Raw genomic sequence first — 27,407 nt, 5'->3', positions numbered from 1 at the left:
ACAATCCGTCAAATTGTAGTATAACGAAAAAACAGGAGAGAGTCAAGTTACAGAACCAATTTATGCCTCAATATTGTGGGACCCACGTAGTCAAAAGCCTTCGTAAGATCTCAAAATGCAACAAAAACCTTTGAAGTTGTGTCTTGAATGACAAGCAATCTTCTAAAAGCCTTCTCATCGACTTCTGAGTGATCTGCTATTTAAAACAAGTAAAAACCGTAAAAAATTAATAATTATACCCTAATACCCATTAAATCCCTTAGATTAGATTTTTTTTTTATCATTAGGACCCACTGTGTCGTCATTTTTGTCTAGGAAAATGCCTTGTCTAGACCACTGTGTCGCATGAATATTATTATAATAAACGTCAAAACGTTGCGAATTATCACGGCTAAACGAGCCCGATTTAGTAAAAGATATGCACATATTCGGATTCTCCAGAGTATCTGGAATAATTCCGTATCAATTCCAGGAAGTTCTGAGCTATTTTAAGCATTTTATCAATGAAATTAGGAAGCGAGTCCGAGCCGATTCATCCACGTTGACGCCATATTGTCAAAACCGCCGAAAAAATCGCGCGTAGACGTCAAAATCGACCATTTTCAGACGACGTTTTAGGGTACAAAAACAGGTTTTTACCTTATGATTTGTACATGGAAAAATAGTATGAAGCCTTAGGAACAGTCTAACATCAATTCTGGACCGATTCCAATCGGTTTTAGTGCTTAAATTTCGATTATAAAAAGGGTCTTTTTTCGGCGTTTTCGTTGCCATGGAGACGCGTCGCACATCCGCGTTGTTGACACGGACCTTTTACATTGGGTGCTGGACCAGCTACTTATTGCACCATGAGGACTCCTACCGCGGTGTCGACAATATATGACTGGTTGATTGGACCGGCTTATTTTTTCTTAAATAACAACGTGTTGCGGAAAAACGGTAACGTTTAAAGAAAAACGGTTTTCAGTGGATTATACCCAAATAGTCTCCGGTTGTTTCAGAAAAAAAATGGTTTTCGCAGGTGTCATAGGTATGCCGGTAATAAGCGTCAAAGTTGACAAAAGGTGTAGAGCAGAAACTGGTCTACGTAGAAGGTTGTAGACTGTATCGAAAAATAGGTTTTAAAAAGTTCTTAAAACGCTGAAAGTTTGAAATCTGTAGGTGCCGCCATTAAAGAGTTATTAATAAAAATAGAAAAAATCGTTCAAAAAAAGGCTTAAAAAGGGGTTCATATTTATTAACACAGCTTATCCTGTATAATACCTAGCGCCATGAATAATACCTCTAATTAATCCTAAAGGATTGGGCTTTCAAACGGTGCAAACGAAAAAAATTAAAAAAATTTTAAAGAACTAGAAAAAAATTTATTTCTCAAAAAATTCACTTTTAAAAAAAAATTTTTTTTTTAAGTTTGAGCTCGTTTATCTCGGAATGAGTTTCTTTTTGAAAAAAATAGTTTTAACAAAAAAGAAATCTACTTTAAGGTAGAAAAGGGTCAATTTGTCCGCATTGTCCTAAACGTTACCGTTTAGGCCCCACAACCGTTTAAGTCCGCGAGGTACCGCGCGAAAAGTTCAACAATCATTCGCAGAAAAATCCGACTTCTAAAAGGTTTATCGTAAAAAGCGCCCTTTAGGAGCCGCGTTATATAAAGGCCTTTAACGTCAATGAGTTTCAGAAAATTCGGCTCAGTCAGTTTTCCACAAACTGCTTTCGCGAAAAAAGCAGTTTTTTACCACGCTCACCCCCTAGGGGGGCGTGGCCCAATTTTTTTCCTACCATCACGTAGCCTCATCCTTCGCACATAAAACGGTAAAAACCAGAAAAAAAAATTCGCCATAGAACAAAAGTTATTAGCGTTTATGTGACGCAGGATCCGAAAATCGGTCTGAAGCACATAATAAGAACTTCGCTTTAATATAATAATAATACACGGTAAATTCTAAAACTTCAAAACTTTGCCGAATTATCACGGCTAAAAGAAGACGATTTGCTAAATGATATGCACATATTCGGATTCTCCAGAGTCTCTCGAATAATTCCGTATCAATTCCAGGAAGTTCTAAGCTATTTTAAGCATTTTATCAATGAAATTAGGAAGCAAGTCCAAGCCGATTCATCCACGTTGACGCCATATTGTCAAAATCGCGCGTAGACGTCAAAATCGACCATTTTCAGATGATGATTTCGGGCATAAAAAAAGGTTTTTACCTTATGATTTGTATATGAAAAAATAGTTTAAAGCCTTAGGAACAGTCTAACATCAATTCTAGACCCATTCCGATCGGTTTTAGTGGTTAAATTTCGATTATAAAAAGGGTCTTTTTTCGGCGTTTTCGTTGCCATGGAGACGCGTCGCACATCCGCGTTGTTGACACGGACCTTTTACATTGGGTGCTGGACCAGTTACTTATTGCACCACGAGGACTCCTACCGCGGTGTCGACGGTATATGACTGGTTGACTGGACCGGCTTATTTTTTCTTAAATAACAACGCGTTGCGGAAAAACGGTAACGTTTGAAGAAAAACGGTTTTCAGTGGATTATACCCAAATAGTCTTCGGTTGTTTCGGAAGAAAAATGGTTTTCGCAGGTGTCATAGGTATGCCGGTAATAAGCGTCAAAGTTGACAAAAGGTGTAGAGCAGAAACTGTTCTACGTAGAAGGTTGTTTGAAGGCGTCCTAGTCCTTAACCAAAAAAAACAAATGAAAACCCGTAAACAATCAAGTGGTACCCTGACATTTCTAGATTATAAAAAGGTAAAAATCATTTCTCTACCCTAATTAAAAAAAAAGTTATAGGCACTTTTATCCGACGAGTCGTCTCAAAGGAAACTCCCAAAAAGAAGCGGTTATAACAACGTATTCTATATCCTAAACAGACTCAATCGAATTATTTTTTTTACTTCCAGGTCTACCTTTTCAATTATCCTCTTAAAGAAGCTACATTAAACGGGCGGTAACAGATTATTGAAACAATGGAGGCAACAGCAAAAATTGATCAGATAGCAAAGTACACGCCCGCCTCGGCTAGTCCCAGCATTTCACCTCGAGAACATCAACTTTGGGTTAACTTGAGCGCATTGGGAGAGGGAAACGTCTTTAATACAGTCCTGCCATCGGTAAGAACTACCACGAATAAATTAGTTTCTTTGAAACACACGTGCTTGCGCACTCAACACCAGACTTTGCCAGACCCGTATACTTGCGACTAACTAATGCTCCTTTAATTTTAGATTTTGAAGAATTACATGCTCAATGGCCCTGAAGAAATGGACGAAGGATCGTTCGACATCATTCTACCGAGCGACAACGATTGGCAAACGAAAATTTATTATAAACTGGTGGAAAAGCAACGGTTAATGGACAGCGGCGGTACCGAGTAAGTGTATTACACCTGATTTCCAATATTTGCATAATAAATAAGGGTGAGTATAATAATTAATCCCCGAAGTATATTTGGCCGTATTTCAAGACATGCAAGCCGCAATAAATCCGGCGTGCTTGCATGCCATACATTTTTGTGTGAAATTGCTGCTGTAACACGGTAGGTAGGTAATGAAACTTTTTATTCCTAATGTGACTTTGATTGTGAAAACTACTGCGGCGATAATGAGTTTAGATAACATTGAACGGAAACTCGCTAAATTTAGGTAAGTCTCGTGATAATATTTATCCAATAAATTGTACTTTGGCTTTATTAATTTAATTCGTGCACTTCCAAGGACGTCTTGGCACCAGCGTTTCCTTCAGGAGTGTATCAACTTGCTATCGTCGATTTTTGAAAATTCAATTTCTTACTGGTAAATTGTGTGGGGTGGGTGGGGGGGTAAGGGTAATGTCCTTTTTGTAAACAGAATAGTATACTATATACGTATATTCTACAGTTTAATAGATATACCTTGACTTCTAGTCAAGAGACAAATTATTTTTTTCTTACAGGCACTCCTGGACTAAGATTTTCATTATCTTGACTTCTAATGAACGGATTTTACTCATTTTTTCAAAAAACACTAAAAAAGACTTCAGACTAGTCCACAAATCAAGAATTTCTAAATTTGGACTACTAGAACTCGAGATATTCACTTGCCAATAAGAGACAAATTATTTTCCTCCTTACAGGCACTCCTGGACTAAGAATTCCATTATCTTGACTTCTAGTCAACTGATTTTAGTGATTTTTTCAAAAAAGACTAAAGAAGACTTCAGACTAGTCAATAAATCAAGAATTTCCAAATTTGGACTACTAAAACCCGAGATATTCACTTGCCACTAAGAGACAAATTATTTTTTTTCTTACAGGCACTCCTGGACTAAGAATTCCATTATCTTGACTTTTAGTGAATGGATTTTAGTGATTTTTTCAAAAAAGACTAAAAAAGACTTCAGACTAGTCCATAAATCAATAATTTCTAAATTTGGACTATTAGAACTCGAGATATTCATTTGCCAATAAGAGACAAATTAATTTTTTCTTACAGGCACTTCTGGAATAAGAACTCCATTATCTTGACTTATAGTCAACGGATTTTAGTGATTTTTCAAAAAGGACTAAAGAAGACTTCAGACTAGTCCACAAATCAATAATTTCCAAATTTGGACTACTAGAACTCAAGATATGCAATTGCCAATACGAGACAAATTATTTTCTTCCTTACAGGCACTCCTGGACTAAGAATTCCATTATCTTGACTTATAATCAACGGATTTTAGTGATTTTTCAAAAAGGACTAAAGAAGACTTCAGACTAGTCCACAAATCAATAATTTCCAAATTTGGACTACTAGAACTCAAGATATGCAATTGCCAATACGAGACAAATTATTTTCTTCCTTACAGGCACTCCTGGACTAAGAATTCCATTATCTTGACTTCTAGTCAACTGATTTTAGTGATTTTTTCAAAAAAGACTAAAGAAGACTTCAGACTAGTCAATAAATCAAGAATTTCCAAATTTGGACTACTAAAACCCGAGATATTCACTTGCCACTAAGAGACAAATTATTTTTTTTCTTACAGGCACTCCTGGACTAAGAATTCCATTATCTTGACTTTTAGTGAATGGATTTTAGTGATTTTTTCAAAAAAGACTAAAAAAGACTTCAGACTAGTCCATAAATCAATAATTTCTAAATTTGGACTATTAGAACTCGAGATATTCACTTGCCAATAAGAGACAAATTAACTTTTTCTTACAGGCACTTCTGGACTAAGAACTCCATTATCTTGACTTATAGTCAACGGATTTTAGTGATTTTTCAAAAAGGACTAAAGAAGACTTCAGACTAGTCTATAAATCAATAATTTCCCAATTTGGACTACTAGAACCCGAGATATTCACTTGCCAATAAGAGACAAATTATTTTCTTTCTTACAGGCACTCCTGAACTAAGATTTTCATTATCTTGACTTCTAATGAATGGATTTTAAAGATTTTTTCAAAAAAGACTAAAAAGGACTTCAGACTAGTCCACAAATCAAGAATTTCTAAATTTGGACGACTAGAACCCAAGATATTGACTTGCCAATGAGAGACAAATTATTTTGTCCCTTACAGGCACTCCTGGACTAAGAATTTCATTATCTTGACTTCTAGTGAACGGATTTTAGTGATTTTTTTCAAAAATGACTAAAAAAGACTTCAGACTAGTCTATAAATCAATAATTTCCCAATTTGGACTACTAGAACCCGAGATATTCACTTGCCAATAAGAGACAAATTATTTTCTTTCTTACAGGCACTCCTGGACTAAGATTTTAATTATCTTGACTTCTAGTCAACGGATTTTAGTGATTTTTTCAAAAAACACTAAAATAGTCTTCAGACTAGTCTATAAATCAATAATTCTTAAATTTGGACTACTAGAACCCGAGATATTCACTTGCCAATAAGAGACAAATTATTTTTTTTCTTACAGGTACTCCTGGACTAAGAATTCCATTATCTTGATTCTAGTCAACGGATTTTAGTGATTTTTTCAAAAAGAACTAAAGAAGACTTCAGACTAGTCCACAAATCAATAATTTCTAAATTTGGACTACTAGAACCCGAGATATTCACTTGCCAATAAGAGACAAATTATTTTCTTCCTTACAGGCACTCCTGGACTAAAAATTTTATTATCTTCACTTCTAGTCAATGTTCCAACGTTCCAACGTTCTTCTAGTGACCATTAGGCGGCCTCGCTATACTAACGTAACTTACGTAGGCGTCGTATAGATGGCGCCCGAAGGCAAGGTTTGAGAGATCCTTCACCATATTGTCATTAATAACCAACAAAATTAATTTTGACCTCTTTATTTAATTTACGGAGCGACTGCGACGGAAACAAGAGCGCGAGTACATACGAGAACCACCACAAGTGGAACCGCAAATTTTCACAACAAACATATTGACAAAACAAACGATTTCACTGAGTCATTTCAACGTCACAATCCATGTCGCCGACGCAACTGGTCAAACTGGCCACTTCCGGAATGTCTTCGGTTAACCGGAACTGACGGTCCATCTCTACATCCTCTTCCGGTTTCCTAGTTTCCTTCTTTTTGTTCGCAAACGCTGGGATTTCAAATGCGATGCTGCTCACTTGTTTGCTCGTCAAGAATATCGATTTGAATGGCACCTTATGCCATTTCTGTTTAATTCTGACGAAGAAAATGGTGGGAAACCCTTTGTTGGCTGGGGAGTTGTTCCCGAAGACCCTTCCGCTCACTGGCACCCCGTGAGACATGAAACTCACTTTCAGATTGAGCAGATTTCCGTGACGAAAGATTACGTCACAAGGTTTTACGTACACGCACTTCTTCACGTGATAGAAGCTCACGATAAACGTTTGTTTCTTCTTGTTGCGACCTGCTAAGCACGCGGGTCTGAAGGTGCCATCGGTGAACTTGGCTAAAACGAACCGGTTACTTGGTTTCACCGTATAGTCGAGCATCCTTTGGGTTTTAATTTCCGAGTCGCCGGCTCCGAACAGTTCCGTCTTATACCGCTTGAAGATTTTGATGAAAGAGAGAAACCAATGGGCATTTTTCTTCTTTACGGGTTCTTCCTCCGCTGGTTCCGCTATCGTGTCACCTATATTCGACTCGAACATATTCCTTACGAGGAACGAAAACGGTTCTGTATCATAATAGCACGGACATACGAGAATTTTTCTATTCAGACGATGTTCTTGAAAGCGTCGTCATTTTGACAAGGGATTTACATATGTCAATGTCACAAATTTAATCGTCAAAATAAAATTTTAAGTTTGCCTTAAAGCTGAACGTACGTAAAACGTAAATCCTTGACTCCCAAATGCTCAATGGGCCCGAAATGTTTCAGGATGGTACTGGAAGAAGAACCGAAAGAAACGAAGATCCACGAATGGAACATTTTGCCGAAGAACTTGACCCCTGCTTGTACTCCGGAACCCAGACCCGCTGGGGTGAAGAAAAAGAGGATTTACTTGGCACCGATCACCTGGACCGTTGGAGACATCTCAAAAGCCGGTTGCCTACTATCCAGTCCCCCTTTAGCGGTCAATTTTGATGACGAGCAAGAGATGCGCAGAGTTTATTCGTTAATTTATGACGTGTTTCGATGTAAGTACAGAATAGTATATGATATACGTAGATTCTATCGTTTAATAAATATACCTTGACTTCTAGTCAAGAGACAAATTATTTTGTTCCTTACAGGCACTCCTGTACTAAGAATTTCATTATCTTGACTCCTAGTGAACGGATTTTAGTGATTTTTTCAAAAAAGACTAAAAAAGACTTCAGACTAGTCTAAAAATCAAGAATTTCTAAATTTAGACGATTAGAACCCAAGATATTCACTTTCCAATAAGAGACAAATTATTTTCCTCCTTACAGGCACTCCTGGACTAAGACTGTCATTATCTTGACTTCTAGTCAACCGATTTTCGTGATTTTTTTAAAAAAGACTAAAAAAGACTTAAGACTACTCAATAAATCAAGAATTTCTAAATTTGGACTACCAGAATCTAAGATATTCACTTCCCAATGAGAGACAAATTATTTTCCTTCTTACAGGCACTCCTGGACTAAGATTGTCATTATCTTGACTTCTAGTCAACGGATTTTAGTGATTTTTTCAAAAAAGACTAAAAAAGACTTCAGACTAGTCTACAAATCAATAATTTCTAAATTTGGACTACTTGAACTCGAGATATTCACTTGCCAATAAGAGACAAAATATTTTCTTCCTTACAGGCACTCCTGGACTAAGAATTCCATTATCTTGACTTCTAGTCAACGGATTTTAGTGATTTTTTCAAAAAAGACTAAAAAAAACTTCTAACTAGTCCATAAATCAATAATTTCCAAATTTGGACTACTAGAACCCGAGATATTCACTTGCCAATGAGAGACAAAATATTTTCTTCCTTACAGGCACTCCTGGATTAAGAATTCCATTATCTTGACTTCTAGTCAACGGATTTTAGTGATTTTTTTAAAAAAGACTAAAAAAGACTTCAGACTAGTCCATAAATCAATAATTTTCAAATTTAGACTACTAGAACCCGAGATATTCACTTGCCAATAAGAGACAAATAATTTTCTTCCTTACAGGCACTCCTGGACTAAGAATTCCATTATCTTGACTTCTAGTCAACGAATTTTAGTGATTTTTTCAAAAAAGACTAAAAAAGACTTCAGACTAGTCCACAAATCAAGAATTTCTAAATTTGGACTAATAGAACCGGAGATATTCACTTGCCAATGAGAGACAAATTATTTTCTTCCTTACAGGCACTCCTGGACTAAGAATTCCATTATCTTGACTTCTAGTAAACGGATTTTAGTGATTTGTTCAAAAAAGACTAAAAAAGACTTCAGACTAGTCTATAAATCAATAATTTCTAAATTTGGACTACTAGAACCGGAGATATTCACTTGTCAATAAGAGACAAATTATTTTCCTCCTTACAGGCACTCCTGGACTAAAAATTCCATTATCTTGACTTCTAGTGAACGGATTTTACTGATTTTCTCAAAAAAGACTAAAAAAGACTTCAGATTAGTCCACAAATCAATAATTTCTAAATTTGGACTATTAGAACCTAAGATATTCAATTGCCAATAAGAGACAAATTATTTTGTTCTTTACAGGCACTCCTGGACTACGAATTTCATTATCTTGACTTCTAGTCAACAGATTTTAGTGATTTTTTCAAAAAAGACTAAAAAAGACTTCAGACTAGTCCACAAATTAAGAATTTCTAAATTTGGACGACTAGAAGCCAAGATATTCACTTGCCAATGAGAGACAAAGTATTTTGTTCCTTACAGGCACTCCTAAACTAAGATTTTCATTATCTTGACTTCTAGTGAATGGATTTTAGTGAATTTTTCAAAAAAGACTAAAAAAGACTTCAGGCTAGTCCACAAATCAATAATTTCTTAATTTGGACTACTAGAACCCGAGATATTCACTTACCAATAAGAGACAAATTATTTTCCTCCTTACAGGCACTCCTGGACTAAGAATTCCATTATCTTGACTTGTAGTCAACGGATTTTATTGATTTTTTCAAAAAAGACTAAAAAAGACTTCAGACTAGTCCATAAATGAATAATTTCTGAATTTGGACTACCAGAACCCAAGATATGCCAATGAGAGACAAAGTATTTTTCTTCTTACAGGCACTCCTGGACTAAAAATTTCATTATCTTGACTTCTAGTGAACGGATTTTAGTGATTTTTTCAAAAAAGACTAAAAAAGACTTCAGACTAGTCCAAAAATCAATAATTTCTAAATTTGGACTACTAGAAGCCGAGTTATTCACTTGCCAATGAGAGACAAATTATTCTCCTCCTCACAGGCACTCCTGGACTAAGAATTCCATTATCTTAACTTCTAGTGAATGGATTTTAGTCATTTCTTTAAGAAACACTTTTTTTTCTAGACAAAAATGTCTTGACCCAGGCGCTAAACGACGTCTCCTTCTTCCAGACTTACCCGAAGGTAAGCCCCCACAAAACACGTTCGACTGTTTGTCGAAACAATTGAACGTTTTGCACCCCCCCCGTTTTAGCTAGCAGAAACCACCCATCACGTGTGGCTACTGTTCTACGATTTGTACCATAGGAGCTTCAAAAAGCGCGAAACCGCGGTGGCCACTTTGGCATCCAGATTGTTCGACTCGGTCGGTTTGTCTTTCGCCGAGAACGCGCTGTGGTCCCAAAGGGTCCGATTGGCAGCGGCGGTGGCTAGATTAAGGCAAGCCGAGCCGCCAATATATATTTCATTCAAAAAAAAAGTAGTAGTCTCTGGTTGTAGAATAAAACATACCGCGCTCTCGTTGGACGAGTTACTGCCCAGTCATTTGAAGAGCGAGAAGTTAATGGAGCAAGCCAAGAACAATCCGGTGACGTGCTGGGTGAATTGCACGAAAGTCAAGTGAGTTACTCTGTATACAGGCCTTGAGTGCGTCAAACAAGAGCGAGTTGGTCAATCATTTATATTTCAGCGACATAAAGGCCCTGACCGATAAGATCGAAAGGTCCTTCAACCTGAAGATGATCACCGACCTGGACAAACTGGAAAAGGACAAATTCAAGTGGGACCGTCACTGTCCCCAAATAATGGCCTTCCACGCCTCGATGAGAGGCAAACTGGCTCGAAGCGAGTTCGTTAAAGAGCACATACTCGTGGTGCAAGTAAGTCGGACTGATTTTAAGCCCTTTGACCGGTCTAACAAGGTTTCCAGGATAAATCCTTCTGCAGAGGTGCCGCCACCTTCGGGAAAATCCTGCTCGATTTAGGCTTATCGGGCAGCGTGATTCAGACGCACGTGAATTCGCCCCGCACCACCGCCTATTTGGCAACTTTGCTCACCCATAACATGAAAATCAAGAAGCTGATGGCGTTTAGTGCGGGAAAGAGGTCAGTATGGAACCTCAAACACTAGAAGAACTCTATATGCAATTCAATTTAATAGGAAAGGAGAGTACGAGCACTATTTCACCGAAATCGGAATCACAAACATCCGAATATTCTCGGACCGACTGATCGACTCACCGCCGGACGCTTCTTACATGGAGGAAGTGGTCGCGGTGTTCGCGACCCCCCCCAACAGCTACTCGGCCGTCACTGATCCAATAGATTTGGTCTGTAGCCGAGGCGGGGACCTGTCGATGCTCGAGGTACTAACCGAGTCCAAGGAGACCAAAGAGGCCAAAGAGAGGGTGATCAGTATACTCGAGGAGCAGCGGAAGACGTTGAGATTCGCCATGTCTCGACCGCAAGTATGTGCGAGCATTAAGGAGTATTAAGGGGGAATTCACATGATTTTCAGATTCAATTCGTTTTATACGAAACCCATTCGGAACTGGACGCCGAAAATGGCGACATGGTGAGTAAAACTTTACGCGATATAAACCGTTTGGCGAAGTTGCAGCATGCCACCCTGTTGGGTAAGGGTCTATCTGCGGAACTCGCTCTGGAGAACGTAAGCTCTTTGAGCGAACATTTTCCGACTTAATATCTTTCGAAAGGATTTCAGTGACAAATTGGACGAGAGGCCTTTGGCAACTGAGTGCGGGGACGACAACAATTTAGATTTAGGCAAAAGAACCTCGTTGGACTCATCTATATCGAGAATAATGTTCGATTCCAAGGAAAAGGTTCTGGAGAGCTTACAGGTACCACTCACTATAGCATATATTCTCCCAAAAAAAATATCTTAGGTTCCAGACACCGACATATTCGTTAGTCCGGACCTGACGAGTTTGTGCCCCAGCGAGAACCCTTGCATCAATTTTAAAAAAGAAGGCTGCTACTTAGCCCTGTTGCAAAGGAAGGTGAGATCTATATATATATAAATGGGGAAATCCAGTTGGGAACCGTCCGGTTGTTTTCCAGGAAGTGATTCGGTTGGACGACAAATACATGATTCAGATGGCGGAGAATCGCGGGCTGTTCGGTAGTAGCACATCCCAAAACACCGGGAAGTCGAAAGTTAGTAAGGGGGCGAAAAAGAGGCAAGAGAAACAGGAACGGAAGCCGAGATCTCGCAAGAAATTAAAGGAGACTGAGGTAAGTTATATGCACCGCACTTTAGGAGAACTAATAAAGCGACTTTACTGCCAGACTATAATATACACCTTGGGCAAGCTTGCGTCGGCTTCAAACTTTAGACTAGTCTAGTTTTTTTAATATACAGGGTGTCAAAATGTTCTGTTCTGTAGGCTTATTTTAAGCAGGAGGTTCACGCGTTCATCATTTTGAAAAACGGGGATTTTGCATGAGAATTTCTTACTGGTAAGGTGTGTGGGGTGGGTGGGGGGTGTAAGGGTTGTGTTAATGAAAAACGTTTTTTTTGTTTGTAGAATTGGAAAATGGAAAATTTTCTTTTACCATTAAATTCGCAATCAAAAATAGAACAAATCGTTTAGAGTAATAATTTGTCCTAAATCTTAAAATAAAGAAGTTATGAGTATTTCTTAAAAATCGGCAAAATTTTTGGAAAAAAGTCAAAAAAAAAAAAATTTTGAAAAAAATATTTTTTTGCCTGGAAATGGATAAATCGTCCAAAAAGGTTCAAAAAAGTCTTATGACATTTTTTTGAAAAATTTACCCAAAAAAAGTTATACCAATTTTCCAAAGTGTCCCTCAAAAATTCCATAGGGGTCATAATTTTGGTTTTTATTTTTTTTCTGAAAAACTGTTGGTTGGAGAAAAAAATTGTTTAAACAAAAGTTGTTTGGATTGTCAATGCGCATCAGATGCAATAGAAAAATAAATTTTAGGTTCAACAGTTTTTCGGAAAATCGGGAAAAACCTTTAGGCAGTTTTTCCTCATTTTTTCGAAAACTATTAGGAACAATAAAAATTTTCTTTAAGCATTAAATTCCTGAGCAAAAATGGAACAAATCATATAGAATAACATTTAACCGTAAAACAAAAAATAAAAGAGATATGAAAGATTTTTGAAAAATGGCAAAATTTGCGCCAAAAAAAAATTTTGAAAAAATTATTATTTTTTTCCTGGAAATGGATAAAGCGTCTAAAAAGGTTCAAAAAAGTCTTATAAAACTTTTTTGAAAAATGTACTCAAAAAAAGTTATACTCGATTTTCCCTTCCTTAAAAAATCCAAAGGGGTACCCCTAGAAAAATGTTCATAAATTCGGTTTTTATTTTTTTTCTGGAAAACTATTGGTTGGAGAAATAAGTTGTTTGAACAAAAGTTGTTTGGAATGTTAATGCGCATCCGATGCAATAAAAAAATAATTTTTAAATTCAATAGTTTTCCAGAAAATTGGCAAAAACCTCCTAACAGTTTTTCCTCATTTTCTGGAAAACTATTGGGAAAATGGAAATTTTTTTTTCAGCATTGGGATCCTATTTAAAAATAGAACAAATCATGTAGAATAACATTTAGTCCTAAATCTCAAAATAACGGAGTTATGAAAGATTTTTGAAAAATGGCAAAATTTTTGAGCAAATATTGGGGAAAAAAATTTTTTTTTTTTAAAAATTTTTTTTTTTGTGGAAATGGATAAACCATCTAAAAAGGTTCAAAAAAGTCTTATAAAACTTTTTTGAAAAATGTACCTGGAAAAAGTTATACCCAAAAAAGTCTCCCTCAAAAAATCCAAAGGGGTACCCCTGGGAAAATGTTCATAATTTCGGTTTTTATTTTTTTTCTGGAAAACTATTGGTTGGAGAAAAAAATTGTTTAAACAAAAGTTGTTTGGAATTTCAATGCGCATCAAATACAATAGAAAAATTAATTTTACCTTTAACAGTTTTCCAGAAAATTGGAAAAAACCTTTAAACAGGTTTTCCTCATTTTCTGGAAAACTATTGGAGAAATGGAAAATTTTCTTTTAGCACTGGATTCCTAGTCAAAAATAGAACAAATCATAAAGAATAACATTTAGTCGAAAATCGAAAAATAAAAAAGTTATAAAGAATTTTTAAAAAATTGAAAAAAATTTGGATGAAAAATTGAAAAAAAAAAAATTTTTAAAAAATTCAATTTTTTTTTGGAAATGGATAAATCACTCAAAGAACATCAAAAAAGTCTTATAAAACTTTTTTGGAAAATGTACCAAAAAAAAGTTATACCCAATTTTCCCAGAAATTTCGCCCTCAAAAAATCTAAAGGGGTACCCCTAGGAAAATGTTCACAATTTTGGTTTTTATTTTTTTCTGGAAAACTATTAGTTGGAGAAAAAAATTGTTAAGATAAAAGTTGTTTGGAATGTCAATGCGCATCCGATGCAATAGAAAAATAATTTTTAAATTCAATAGTTTTCCAGAAAATTGGCAAAAACCTTCTAATAGTTTTTCCTCATTTTCTGGAAAACTATTGGGAAAGTGGAAATTTTTCTTTCAGAATTGGATTCCTAGTCAAAAATAGAACAAATCATAAAGAATAACATTTAGTCGAAAATCGAAAAATAAAGAAATTATAAAGAATTTTTGAAAAATTGGAAAAAATTTGGATAAAAAATTGAAAAAAAAATTTTTTTTTTAAAAATTTAATTTTTTTTTTGGAAATGGATAAATCACTCAAAAAACATCAAAAAAGTCTTATAAAACTTGTTTGGAAAATGTACCAAAAAAAAGTTATACCCAATTTTCCAAAGTGTCCCTCAAAAATTCCAAAGGGGTCATAATTTTGGTTTTTATTTTTTTTCTGAGAAACTATTGATTGGAGAAAAAAATTGTTTAAGCCAAAGTTGTTTGGAATCTTAATGCGCATCAGATGCAATAGAAAATTAATTTTTAAGTTCAACAGATTTCCAGAAAATCAGGAAAAACCTTTAAACGGTTTTACCTCATTTTCTCGAAAACTACTCGGAATATGGACATTTTTTATCAAATCAAATGATTTTTTTTTTAAATTTCCTTAAGTAAATTACAAAGTTGTTCCTCTAAGGCAATTATTTTCTGCAAAAAAAACCTTTTTTCATTAACCCTACTGTTGCCCCCCCACCCACCCCACATACTTTACCAGTAAGAAATTCGTTTGAAAAATCACTGTTTTCCAAAATATTACGCATGAATAACAGCCGGTTTTATCATCATTAATATCCTCCCTTTTGTAAACAGAATCGTATACGATATACGTATATTATACAGCTTAACAAATATACTGCAAGACTACAATATACACCTTGGGCAAGCTTGCGTCGTCGGCACTCAACTCGCGCCCCCAACCATCTCATCCTCATTTCTAGATCGAGCGAATAGCGGCACCCACTCACACTTTTCTCTCACACGTAAAACACGACGTTCAACTGTGTCCTCGGTGTCGATTCGAGTCGCAGGAGTCGCGAGTACCCGCGTCGCAGTACCGCAAATGGTGGCACGAGAGTACCCGTCACATAATCGACCTCAAAAAGTACCTGGTGCGTCACAAACTGGTGCCGAGTCAAAGGATCCGACAACCCACTCAAAAGAACATCGTCAACAGTTTCGTCACGCAGCCGAATTTGGTACCGAAAATCGACGAGATCGTCAACGGTTGCAATAATGGTTCCAAGTACCCGGTGTTCCCGAAACTTCGATTGACCAGGGAAATTAAACAAGTGAAGGTTCAGATGCCGGTTGCGATTACTAATGTCGAGTTGCCCGAGTGGTGCACTCTTTGTACCAAGTAGTTTATTGTTTGTTTGTTTATTGACGGTGATTTGAGTAGAAATAAATTTATTTATTTTTTTTTGGGTATTTTCATTTTAAATGTCCAATTGAAATAATTCAGGTAATACTCACAGTCCTATTTGCGATTGTATTAACTGACTTGATTGTTTTCAGATGAGGGATGGTTCTTCGCAAACCTCAGATGAATCTTCTGATTACGAGGAGGAGGAGGGGGAGGATGATGAGGAATTGAGCATAAAAACAAATGACGCAAGCAACGATACTCTGAAGATCTATGAAGAAACGAAGAGCCTTAATAGTGAGAGGTCTATCAGGATAAGTGTATTGGGCAGGTAATGGTTCATCTGGACACTTAACAGTTTTGCCTAATTTTTTAGAAAACTATTGGGAATATTGGAAATTTTCTTTTAGCATTAAATTCGCAATCAAAAATAGAACAAATTATGTAGAGTTACTTTTAGCCGTAAATCAAAAAATAAAGAAGTTATAACGAATTTCTGAAAATTTTTGGAAAAAAAATTTTTTGAAAAAAATTAAATTTTTTTTTGGTAAATTGATTAATCACCTAAAATGCTTCAAAAAAGTCTCATAAAACTTTTTTGAAAAATCTACCTGAAAAAAGTTATATCAATTTTCCAAAATGTCCCTCAAAAATTCCAAAGGGGTACCCCTGGGAAAATGTTCTTAATTTCCGTTTTTATTTTTTTTCTGGAAAACTATTGGTCGGAGAAAAAAATTGTTTTAACAAAAGTCGTTTGGATTTTCAATGCGCGTCAGATGCAATTGGAAAATTATTTTTAAGTTCAACAGTTTTCCGGAAAATTGAGAAAAACCTCTAAACAGTTTTTCCTCATTTTCTCGAAATCTATTGGAAAAATAAAAAAAATTCTTATAGCATTGGATTCTAAATTAAAAATAGAACAATTCGTAAAGAATAACATTTAGCTGTAAATCGACAAATAAAGGAGTTATAGAGGATTTTTGAAAAAATAGAAAGTTTTTGGGTGAAAAATTGTAAAAATTTTTTTTTTTCAAAAATTGAAATTTTTTTTCGCAAATCTATAAATCACCTAAAATACTTCAAAAAAGTCTAATAAAACTTTTTAAAAAAATGTACCAGAAAAAAGTTATAGCCAATTTTCCCTAAAAAGTCTCCCTCAAAAAATCCAAACCCATGGGAAAATATTCAGAATTTCTGTTTTTATTTTTTTTCTGGAAAACTATTCGTTGCAGAAAAAAATTGTTATGACAAAAGTTGCTTGGAATGTCAATGCGCATCAGATGCAATAAAAAAATAATTTTTAAGTTCAATGGTTTTCCAGAAAATTGGGAAAAACCATAAAACAGTTTTTCTTCATTTTCTCGAAAACTATTGGGAATATTGAAAATTTTCTTTCAGCATTCGATTTCTATTCAAAAATAGAACAAATTATATAGAATAACCTTTTGGCCAAAATTGATAAATAAAGGAGCTATAAGAGGTTTTTTGAAAAAATGGAAAATTTTTCGAGTCAAAGATTTAAAAAAAAATTTTTTGGGAAAAAATTTTTTTTTTTTTGAAATTGATAAATTGCTCAAAAGGCTTCAAAAAAGTCTTATAAAACTTTTTTGAAAAATGTACCTGAAAAAAGTTATATCAATTTTCCAAAGTGTCCCTCAAAAATTCCATTGGGGTACCCCTGGAAAAATGTTCTTGATTTTCGTTTTTATTTTTTTTCTGGAAAACTATTGGTTGGAGAAAAAAACTGTTTAAACAAAAGTTGTTTGGAATTTCAATGCGCATCAGATGCAATAAAAAAATAAATTTTAAAACCAACAGTTTTCCGGAAAATTGAGGAAAACCTCTTAACAGTTTTTCCTAATTTCCTCAAAAACCAATGCAAATATTGAAAATTTTCTTTTTGCCTCAGATTCCTGATCAAGAATAGAACAAATCATAAAGAATAACTTTTGGCCGTAAATCGAAAAATAAAGCAGTTATGGGAGATTTTTGAAAAATTTGGGTGAAAATTTAAAAAAATTTTTTTTTTTTAAAATTAAATTTTTTTTTGGTAAATCCTTAAATCACCTAAAAACCTTCAAAAAAGTCTAATAACATTTTTTTGAAAAATGTCCAGGTAAAAAGTTATACTCAAATGATGTCATTCGTTAACGGGACCCTATAACCATACAACCAGGAAGAAAATAAAGAGGACTAATGATTTCAGTTATCCAGGCAGTTGAAGCACAATTTCCTAAACGGTCATTTATTATTATTATTAGTATAACCTTCAAACGTCCTTGAATTTTGAATGAATTTTTCCAATTTGGCATAAGAACTTCTCCTATTGGACCGACGAATGACCTTGAAACTCCGATTTGACCCTTACAAAGGCAAACCGCCTCCCCTGATCGTCTGATCGACTGCCCCCTTTCGACCTTGAGGAAATTGTAGCGTTTGACCTTGCCAAGGTCACCGAGAAACAACTTTAAGATCACCTTAGAAACCCGTTTTTATCGCTTATTATCTTCCTCTCTCTCTCTCTCTCTCACAACTGCCTGGAATAAATTTTTAATTAATTCCAGGCAGTTGTTCGAGTCAAGAAAGTCCAGGTTTAAGTATGACCTTCAATCGTCCTTGGATCCTAATTTGACCGATGAATGACTTTGAAACTCCGAATTGACCCACACAAAGGCAAACCGCCTCCCCTGATCGTCGTCCACTGTCGCCTCCTTTGATGCTACGCATTCTTACAGCTGTGGAGGAACTTCTTCTATATATGAAGACACTGTCATGGTGTTGTGGTCAATTACGGTTTGTCCAAACGTCAACAATAATTGTCAAAAAAAAAAAGAAAATGAGAAGCTTTGGATCTTGATCGCATTCTAATAAATAATTTCCCAGTTTCCCTTACAAAGGCAAACCGCCTCCCCTGATCGTCTGATCGACTGCCACCTTTCGCCCTTGAGGAAATTGTAGCGTTTGACCTTGCCAAGGTCACCGAGTAACAGAACCTTGAAATCACCTTGGAAACACTTTTTTGTCTCTCTCTCAACTGCCTGGAAGAAATTTCTAATTAATTCCAGGCAGCTGATTGAGTCACAGGGTACAACGGTTTAAGACACTTTAGTTCTATCTGTCTCTCTCTCTCTCTCTCTCTCTCTCATGCTCAATTGACCGGACGAAATAACCGTCGATCTAATCCCGATAGGCTCAAGAAATCAACTGATCTAAAGCCTATAGAGTAAAAAATCAATTGATGTTTAGCTTCGAGACACTTCAGGCTTATGTAGTATGACCTTCAATCATCCTTGGATCCTAATTTGATCGATGAATGACCTTGACACTCCGAATGGACCCTCACAAAGGCAAACCGCCTCCCCTGATCGTCTGATCGACTGCCCTCCTATGATGTTACGCATTATTTCGACAGTTGACCTTGAGGAAATATGTAGCATTTGACCTTGCCAAGGTCGCGGAGAAAGAGAGCTTGGAAACACGTTTTTATTGTTTATTTTCACCTCTCTCTCTCTCTCTCTCTCTCTCTCTCTCTCTCTCTCTCTCTCAAATGCTTGGAAGAAATTTTTTATTTATTCCAGGCAGTTGATCTAGTATCTGTTCTCTCTCTCACGCTCGATTGCCTGTACGAAATAAATGACGATCTAATCCCCCAAGGACAATAGGTTCAAGAGATTAACTGATCTGAAGTGCTTTAAGGAATTCCAGGTTTTCGTAAAAATTCCAAAGGGGTACCCATGGAAAAATGTCCATAATTTTGTTTTTTATTTTTTTTCTGGAAAACTATTGACTGGAGAAAAAAATTGTTTAAACAAAAGTTGTTTGAAATTTCAATGCGCATCTTATGACACTGAAAAAATATTTTTTGGTTTAACAGTTTTCCAGAAAATTGGGAAAAACCTTTGAACAGTTTTTCTTCATTTTCTGGAAAACTATTGGGAATCTAGAAAATTTTCTTTTACCATTAAATTCCCAATCAAAAATAGAACAAATTATGTAGAATCACTTTTAGCCCTAAATCAAAAAATAAAGAAGTTATGGCGAATTTTTGAAAAATTGAAAATTTTTTGGGTGAAAATTTCGAAAAAAAAATTTATTGCCAAAAATTAATTTTTTTTTGGTAAATCGATAAATCACCTAAAAACCTTCAAAAAAGTCTTATAAAACTTTTTTGAAAAATGTACCTGGAAAAAGTTATACCCGATTTCCAAAGCGTCCCTCAAAAGTTCCAAAGGGGTCATAATTTCCGTTTTTATTTTTTTTCTGGAAAACTACGCGTTGTACAAAAAAATTGTTTAAACAAAAGTTGTTTGGAATTTCAATGCGCATCATATGAAACAAAAAAATTATTTTTAGGTCCAACAGTTTTCCAGAAAATTGGGAAAAACCTCTAAACAGTTTTTCTTCATTTTTTCGAAAACTATTGGGAATCTAGAAAATTTTCTTTTACCATTAAATTCCCAATCAAAAATAGAATAAATTATATAGAATCACTTTTAGCCGTAAATCGAAAAATAAAGAAGTTATGGGGATTTTTTGAAAAATTAAAAATTTTTTGGGGGAAATTTTGGAAAAAAAAATTTTTGTAAAAAATTAATTTTTTTTTTGGTAAATCGATAAATCACCTTAAAACCTTCAAAAAAGTCTTATAAAACTTTTTTGAAAAATGTACCAGAAAAAAGTTATACCGAAAAAAGTCTCCCTCAAAAATTCCAAAGGGGTACTCCTGGAAAAATGTTCATAATTATGGTTTTTTTTTTTTTCTGGAAAACTACTCGTTGTACAAAAAAATTATTTAAACAAAAGTTGTTTGGAGTTTCAATGCGCATCATATGAAACAAAAAAATACTTTTTAGGTCCAACAGTTTTCCAGAAAATTGGGAAAAACCTCTAAAAAGTTTTTCTTCATTTTCTCGAAAACTATTGGAAATATGGAAAATTTTCTTTTACCATTAAATTCCCAATTAAAAATAGAACAAATTATGTAGAATCACTTTTAGCCGTAAATCAAAAAATAAAGAAGTTATGGCGAATTTTTGAAAAATTAATAATTTTTTGGGTGAAAATTTCGAAAAAAAAATGTATTGTCAAATTTTTTTATTTTTTTTGGTAAATCGATAAATCACCTAAAAACCTTCAAAAAAGTCTAATAAAACTTTTTTGGAAATGTACCAGAAAAAAGTTATATCCAAAAAAGTCTCCCTCAGAAATTCCAAAGGGGTACCCCTGGAAAAATGTTCATAATTATGGTTTTTTTTTTTTTCTGGAAAACTACTCGTTGTACAAAAAAATTATTTAAACAAAAGTTGTTTGGAGTTTCAATGCGCATCATATGAAACAAAAAAATACTTTTTAGGTCCAACAGTTTTCCAGAAAATTGGGAAAAACCTCTAAAAAGTTTTTCTTCATTTTCTCGAAAACTATTGGAAATATGGAAAATTTTCTTTTACCATTAAATTCCCAATTAAAAATAGAACAAATTATGTAGAATCACTTTTAGCCGTAAATCAAAAAATAAAGAAGTTATGGCGAATTTTTGAAAAATTAATAATTTTTTGGGTGAAAATTTCGAAAAAAAAATGTATTGTCAAATTTTTTTATTTTTTTTGGTAAATCGATAAATCACCTAAAAACCTTCAAAAAAGTCTAATAAAACTTTTTTGGAAATGTACCAGAAAAAAGTTATATCCAAAAAAGTCTCCCTCAGAAATTCCAAAGGGGTACCCCTGGAAAAATGTTCATAATTATGGTTTTTATTTTTTTTCTGGAAAACTACTGGTCGTACAAAAAAATTGTTTAAACAAAAGTTGTTTGGAATTTCAATGCGCATCATATGAAACAAAAAAATACTTTTTAGGTCCAACAGTTTTCCAGAAAATTGGGAAAAACCTCTAAACAGTTTTTCTTCATTTTCTGGAAAACTATTGGGAATCTAGAAAATTTTCTTTTACCATTAAATTCCCAATCAAAAATAGAATAAATTATGTAGAATCACTTTTAGCCGTAAATTAAAAAATAAAGGAGTTATGAGCAATTTTTGAAAAATTAGAAAATTTTTGGATGAAAAAATGTTAAATTTTTTTTTTTCCAAAAAATTAATTTTTTTTTTGTAAATCGATAAATCTGTCAAAAAGCTTCAAAAAAGTCTAATAAAACTTTTTTGGAAAATGTACCAGAAAAAAGTTATACCCAAAAAAGTCTCTCTCAGAAATTCCAAAGGGGTACCCATGGAAAAATGTTCATAATTATGGTTTTTATTTTTTTTCTGGAAAACTACTGGTCGTACAAAAAAATTGTTTAAACAAAAGTTGTTTGGAATTTCAATGCGCATCATATGAAACAAAAAAATAATTTTTAGGTTCAACAGTTTTTCAGAAAATTGGGAAAAACCTCTAAACAATTTTTCTTTATTTTCTGGAAACCTATTGGGAATCTAGAAAATTTTCTTTTACCGTTAAATTCCCAATCAAAAATAGAACAAATTATGTAGAATCACTTTTAGCCGTAAATTAAAAAATAAAGGAGTTATGAGCAATTTTTGAAAAATTAGAAAATTTTTGGATGAAAAATTGTAAAAATTTTTTTTTCCAAAAAAATTTTTTTTTTTTTGTAAATCGATAAATTTGTCAAAAAGCTTCAAAAAAGTCTAATAAAACTTTTTTGGAAAATGTACCAGAAAAAAGTTATACCCAAAAAAGTCTCTCTCAGAAATTCCAAAGGGGTACCCCTGGAAAAATGTTCATAATTTCGGTTTTTATTTTTTTTCTGGAAAACTACTCGTTGTACAAAAAAATCGTTAAGACAAAAGTTGTTTGGAATTTCAATGCGCATCATATGAAATAAAAAAATAATTTTTAGGTTCAACAGTTTTCCAGAAAATTGGGAAAAACCTCTAAACAGTTTTTCTTCATTTTCTCGAAAACTATTGGGAATCTAGAAAATTTTCTTTTAGCATTAAATTCCCAATCAAAAATAGAACAAATTATGTAGAATCACTTTTAGCCGTAAATCAAAAAATAAAGAAGTTATGGCGAATTTTTGAAAAATTGAAAATTTTTTGGATGAAAATTTCGAAAAAAAAATTTATTGTCAAAAATTAATTTTTTTTGGTAAATCGATAAATCACTTAAAAACCTTCAAAAAAGTCTTATAAAACTTTTTTGAAAAACGTACCTGGAAAAAGTTATACCCGATTTTCAAAGCGTCCCTCAAAAGTTCCAAAGGGGTCATAATTTCGGTTTTTATTTTTTTTCTGGAAAACTACTCGTTGTACAAAAAAACTGTTAAGACAAAAGTTGTTTGGAATTTCAATGCGCATCATATGAAACAAAAAAATACTTTTTAGGTCCAACAGTTTTCCAGAAAATTGGATAAAACCATACTTATATTTCTTTTAGATTAACCAGTGCCCACATAAGACAATTCGTATCTCCGGACTTCAAACCTAATTTGTACAATTTCCACGCCCCTTCCGTCCTGTTAAAGTCCAAAACGAATCAGAACCCACCCTCCCATACAAGTAAAAAGATCACCGGAACCAAGAAGACCAAGCAATCGGACGATAAGGTGCTAACCCCCAAAAACGTCAGCGCACAAGAACCGAAACACTCGAGCAACCCCTCCGTCGAGAAAAACAAAAGGAAGAAAGACAAGAGGAAGTTCAAGAGGAGCGTTCTGCAACGCATCTGCTCCCCAACCTTAAGCTTCATACTGAAAACCAGAAAGGAGGTACTTTGACTACTACATACTTATACCGGTCGGGCTAAGTCAGATCTCCAGTGCGGCAAAGATAAAGAGGCTTGTTTAATTTTTGTATATTTAATTAATATTGCAGCCAATAGAGAACCCGTCAGGCAGCAGATCCAGTAACATAAGCAACCTCGTTAAGCCGGTACCGTCGCCTTGCGAACGGTTCAACAGAAGGAACCATTTACTTGAATAATAATAATTGTATTGTGTGGCCAATAAAACATTTATGGATCAAACAGTTTTATTTTATAATTGATTGGTATACCGGTAGGGCAAACTTGGGTCTGGAGTGCGCTCGCTTGCATTCTCTTCTTCTTTTGCTGGATTTAATTAAAATTATATAAAAATTAACGTGATCAGGACATATTAATTAATAGGGTGGTACGGTTTATTTGCCCCCTTAAGTTATTTATGGTATAAAAATGACTGATTTATCTATGAAGGGTCGTTGGTCCCAATGGGTTTGTCTAGGCCTAAATATTCCGTCTTCTTTGAAAAATATTCGTCTAATCGGAGTTTTGCTAACCTGAAACAAACATTTATGCTTTATCACTGTAAGGGGGTTTTACAACCTATAATACTTACAATAAATAATCAAATTCAATATTAGAATGTTCCGCTTGAATCAGGGCCCATATGCCCCAAAACACGTAAGTAACCAACACAAACTTTAAAACATTTCGATGTAAATCCTCAATTTCGCCTTCTAGGGGTGGCCTCTTGTTGAACTCTTCCAAGTATATCCTTATCCAATTTTTCCGGAAGTCCTCTGAGGGAAAATCGACTTCGTAATTCACCTCAGACAACTCCATCCCTAATAAGGACGGGACATTAACTTCCAAATATTTTTAAAAAAATTCAATTAATTACCAACAAACTCGGCAAAGTGATTAGCAACATCGAAGGCCTGATAATTAAACGCCGCATATTCGTAATCGATAAACGTCACTTTGTGGTCGCTTTCCGTGTAAATCACGTTGGCGAGCAGTAAGTCGTTGTGACAAAACACGATCGGTATATCGGGTTTTTCCAAAGCCCTCTGCAATTCGATTATTTCCTGATTTAGGTCCGTCTGCGAGGGTAGACGCAGGGCCTCGAATCTAAAACGAAAATTAACGTTCGGCACACGGTGTTAGTGCACGCGAGGCCCGAGTTTGTCCGACCGGTATATCGAACACAGGCTCAAGGTCGGCAAACGAGCAACGGATGAATGATTTGTCTGATGGCCCCCAAGGTGCATGTACGTTTAAATTTAACCTGAGTGACTAATGATGATGATACGGGACGCTCGATTACCTCTTTTGCACCTTCGAACTCGAAAACGTCTCGGGTACCAAATTTAAAAAGTCCCTGAGTTTCTTCCAGACGAAGGGTTTGGGGTCGGAGACCCCTTCGACTTTCACTTTGTGCAATTGGGCCATTTTCTGCGCCACCAACGGGTATATTTTAGGATCGTACACGGTTGTTTTGTTCAAGGTACGTCCCGGTTGGTATCTGTAGGCCAGACCGTTTTCGAAGGTGGCGTACAGGTTTGGTGCCAACCCCTCTTTGCTTAGGAGCAAAATGTTCCTAAAAATAAAACGAATCTTTGCTTAAACTTATACTGGAATTAGACCTCTATAGCAACGTTATTTTAGTGTAGGTATTGTTTTAAACAAATTAATGAGCCGCATCCTCCCATTATTTATTTATTAATATTTCCGTTGGCGATGGTCTACTTTCGAGCGGTTTTCCTTTAAAACTGTTAAAACTTATTGAGAATTATTAACGCTTTACTTACTGGGTTTCCGCTTTTCTATCGATGAGCAAATCGGTTTTGTTCCCATAGACCCTAACCAACACGGTTTCGTCTTCGGGGGCATCTTCAGGCAGACATCCTATCAGTTTATTGGTGATCCCATCTGTTAACAACTACGTACAATCATCTTTTATTTCAAATGGTTTATTTAAAGTTTCCCCAAGCAACACACGCTTAATGGTTAAATATACGTTTATTTTTGGTTGAACTTCAACTGTAAATGTCTTTCGTTGAGGAATTTAATACTTATTACTTATGTTAATGATATGCAATTAATATTTTATGAATGGTATATTGTATACTATTTAAAGACGTTTATAAAGAGAGTTTATTAAGCAAATATTTTTCTAAGGATCGGAGCTGTATCTACTGATTAAAAATTTAGTCAAAATTACATTAAAACGAGGATTTTGCAGAAGAATTTCTGACTGGTAAGGTGTGTGGGGTGGGTGGGGGGCTAAGGGTGGTATTGTTAAAAAAAGGGTTTTTTGTTTGAGATGTTTTTCAGCTTTTAGCGAAAAAATCAAGTAAATCCGTGCTCTGGAAGTTATTACTCCATTAATTTTAAATTATTTTATGCAATATAAAAGTTTTTCATCAATACAACCCTTAGCCCCCCACCCACCCCACACAGTTTACCCGTAAGAAATTCCTTTGCAAAATCACTATTTTTCTAAATAGTATCGTGCAAAAACTCCACTCTTACATCATTGGTCCTTCGAGCCGGTTTTTCGCCTTTTTAAATCTTAGCAACGAACAGAGACAATGATATATTATTTTAAAATTGAGAAATTATTTTACTGTTTTTAATTATTTTAATACGTCAGCAAATTATGTAACAAAAACATTATATAATTGTCTCTGTTCATTGCTAAGACTTAAAAAGGCGGAAAACTAACTCGAAGGACCAATTACGTAAAAGTGACAACGTCAACGAATTTTCTCTCTCTCTCTTTCTTAGAATAAGTCATTCATTTTTAAAACAAATTTTAAAAAGAAAAACCGGCTCGAAGGACCAATGATGTAAAAGTGGAGTTTTTGCACGATAATATTCTGAAAAGTAGTAATTTTGCAAAAGAATTTCTTACTGGTAAACTGTGTGGGGTGGGTGGGGGGTGTACGGGTAGTGTTATTAAAAAACGATTTTTATTTTATACAAAAAAAACCGTTTTTATAAAAGACTACCCGTACACCCCCCACCCACCCCCTACAGTTTACCCGTAATAAATTCCTTTGCAAAATCACAATTTTTCTAAATAGTATCGTGCAAAAACTCCACTTCCATTAGGTCGATTTAATTAATTTTTTTATTATTATTACACGTAAACTTCAGAAGTCTCTCTCTCTCTCAGTTCATTTTTATTTACGTCAACGAATTTTCTCTCTCTCTCTTACAATAAGTCATTGGTGGCTGTGATGCGGCAAGTGAATTGTCAAATTAAAAAGGTTTTTTTAGGTATTCGGAGAACGTTTGCGAGAAACCTAGTGAAGCGATTTTTTGAAACTTATGGACGTTGATGTATTGTATAGGAGTGAGGTCTGAAAGATTTTTTTTTTAAATCGGCCTAATAAAAGTGGAGTTTTTACACGATACTATTCTGAAAAATAGCGATTTTGCAAAAAATTTTCTTACTGGTAACATATGTGGGGTGGGTGGGGGGTGTAAGGGTAGTTTCGTTAAAAAATTATTTTTTTCTTTTACAAAAAACAACCGTTTTTCAAAAATATTACCCGTAGCCCCCCACCCACCCCACATACTTTTCCATTTATTTTTTTTTTAATTTTTCATTTTCTGTTTATTTGTATTTGTAATACGATTCGGCTATTTTTGATAAATAATATTAATAATAATAGCTCATGCATTTTAGTGGATTTAGAATAAATTGTAGTTTTTCAGAAATTTAAATAAATATAAAATTTATGAACGGTTTCCCATGAGTACCTACGCCTCTGGATTTTTTCAAGAAATTGTGTATAACTTTTTTCAGGTATATTTTTCAAAAAAGTTTTATAAGACTTTTTTGATCAATTTTGAGTGATTTATCGATATGTAAAAAATAAAATAATTAAAAAAAAAAAAATATTTTCTCCCATTTTTTTGGCCAAAAATTTTGCCATTTTTCAAAAATCTTCCATATCTCTTTTATTTTTTGATTTATGGTAAAAAGTTATTCTATATGATCAGTTCTATTTTTGGTCAGGAATCTAATACTGAAAGAATTTTTTTGTTAT

General features: G+C 34.5%; 2 protein-coding genes across 6 annotated transcripts in view; one reads left to right on the top strand and one right to left on the bottom strand.

Annotated features, from left to right (window-relative positions):
* The first annotated feature begins 7,132 nt into the window (after positions 1-7,132).
* Positions 7,133-23,613, top strand: LOC126747764 (putative methyltransferase NSUN7). Of its 4 annotated transcripts, XM_050456557.1 has the most exons (15): positions 7,133-7,270; positions 7,328-7,587; positions 9,922-9,980; positions 10,051-10,235; positions 10,296-10,415; positions 10,486-10,675; positions 10,726-10,901; positions 10,957-11,263; positions 11,314-11,466; positions 11,513-11,659; positions 11,705-11,818; positions 11,880-12,053; positions 15,784-15,962; positions 23,026-23,356; positions 23,463-23,613. In XM_050456557.1, the coding sequence occupies exons 2-15, from the start codon at positions 7,329-7,331 to the stop codon at positions 23,568-23,570; spliced, it is 2,502 nt and encodes an 833-aa protein (XP_050312514.1). In that variant the 5' UTR covers positions 7,133-7,270; position 7,328; the 3' UTR covers positions 23,571-23,613. The 4 variants fall into 4 exon arrangements, with proteins under 4 accessions (XP_050312514.1, XP_050312515.1, XP_050312516.1 ...); XM_050456558.1 differs by having other exon boundaries at positions 7,216-7,587; positions 11,314-11,370; XM_050456556.1 differs by having other exon boundaries at positions 7,218-7,587.
* LOC126747765 (ethanolamine kinase) overlaps positions 23,601-27,407 on the bottom strand; it is an 18,348-nt gene continuing 14,541 nt past the window's right edge. For both annotated transcript variants that reach the window (XM_050456560.1, XM_050456561.1), the window contains exons 3-7: positions 25,158-25,288; positions 24,674-24,946; positions 24,248-24,477; positions 23,963-24,191; positions 23,601-23,903 (exon numbers count right to left, since the gene is read on the bottom strand). In XM_050456560.1, coding sequence (XP_050312517.1) covers positions 23,813-23,903; positions 23,963-24,191; positions 24,248-24,477; positions 24,674-24,946; positions 25,158-25,288 — 954 coding nt within the window. In that variant the 3' untranslated portion in view covers positions 23,601-23,812. The remainder of the gene's footprint in view (positions 23,904-23,962; positions 24,192-24,247; positions 24,478-24,673; positions 24,947-25,157; positions 25,289-27,407) is intronic.

Source organism: Anthonomus grandis, chromosome 20 (assembly GCF_022605725.1).
Source record: "Anthonomus grandis grandis chromosome 20, icAntGran1.3, whole genome shotgun sequence".
Classification (NCBI taxonomy): domain Eukaryota; kingdom Metazoa; phylum Arthropoda; class Insecta; order Coleoptera; family Curculionidae; genus Anthonomus; species Anthonomus grandis.
The sequence above is the reverse complement of the archived record's forward strand: the minus strand, read 5'-3'. Positions and strand labels throughout refer to the sequence as shown.

What these genes read in the sequence shown, in the direction of transcription:
- LOC126747764 (XM_050456556.1), top strand. Translation starts at nt 7,308, where the DNA reads ATGGGCCCGAAATGTTTCAGGATGGTACTGGAAGAAGAACCGAAAGAA. An exon ending in AATTTATGACGTGTTTCGAT is followed by an intron (nt 7,588 to 9,921) that starts GTAAGTACAGAA and finishes TTTTTTTTCTAG; the next exon opens with ACAAAAATGTCTTGACCCAG. An exon ending in TAGCCCTGTTGCAAAGGAAG is followed by an intron (nt 11,819 to 11,879) that starts GTGAGATCTATA and finishes GTTGTTTTCCAG; the next exon opens with GAAGTGATTCGGTTGGACGA.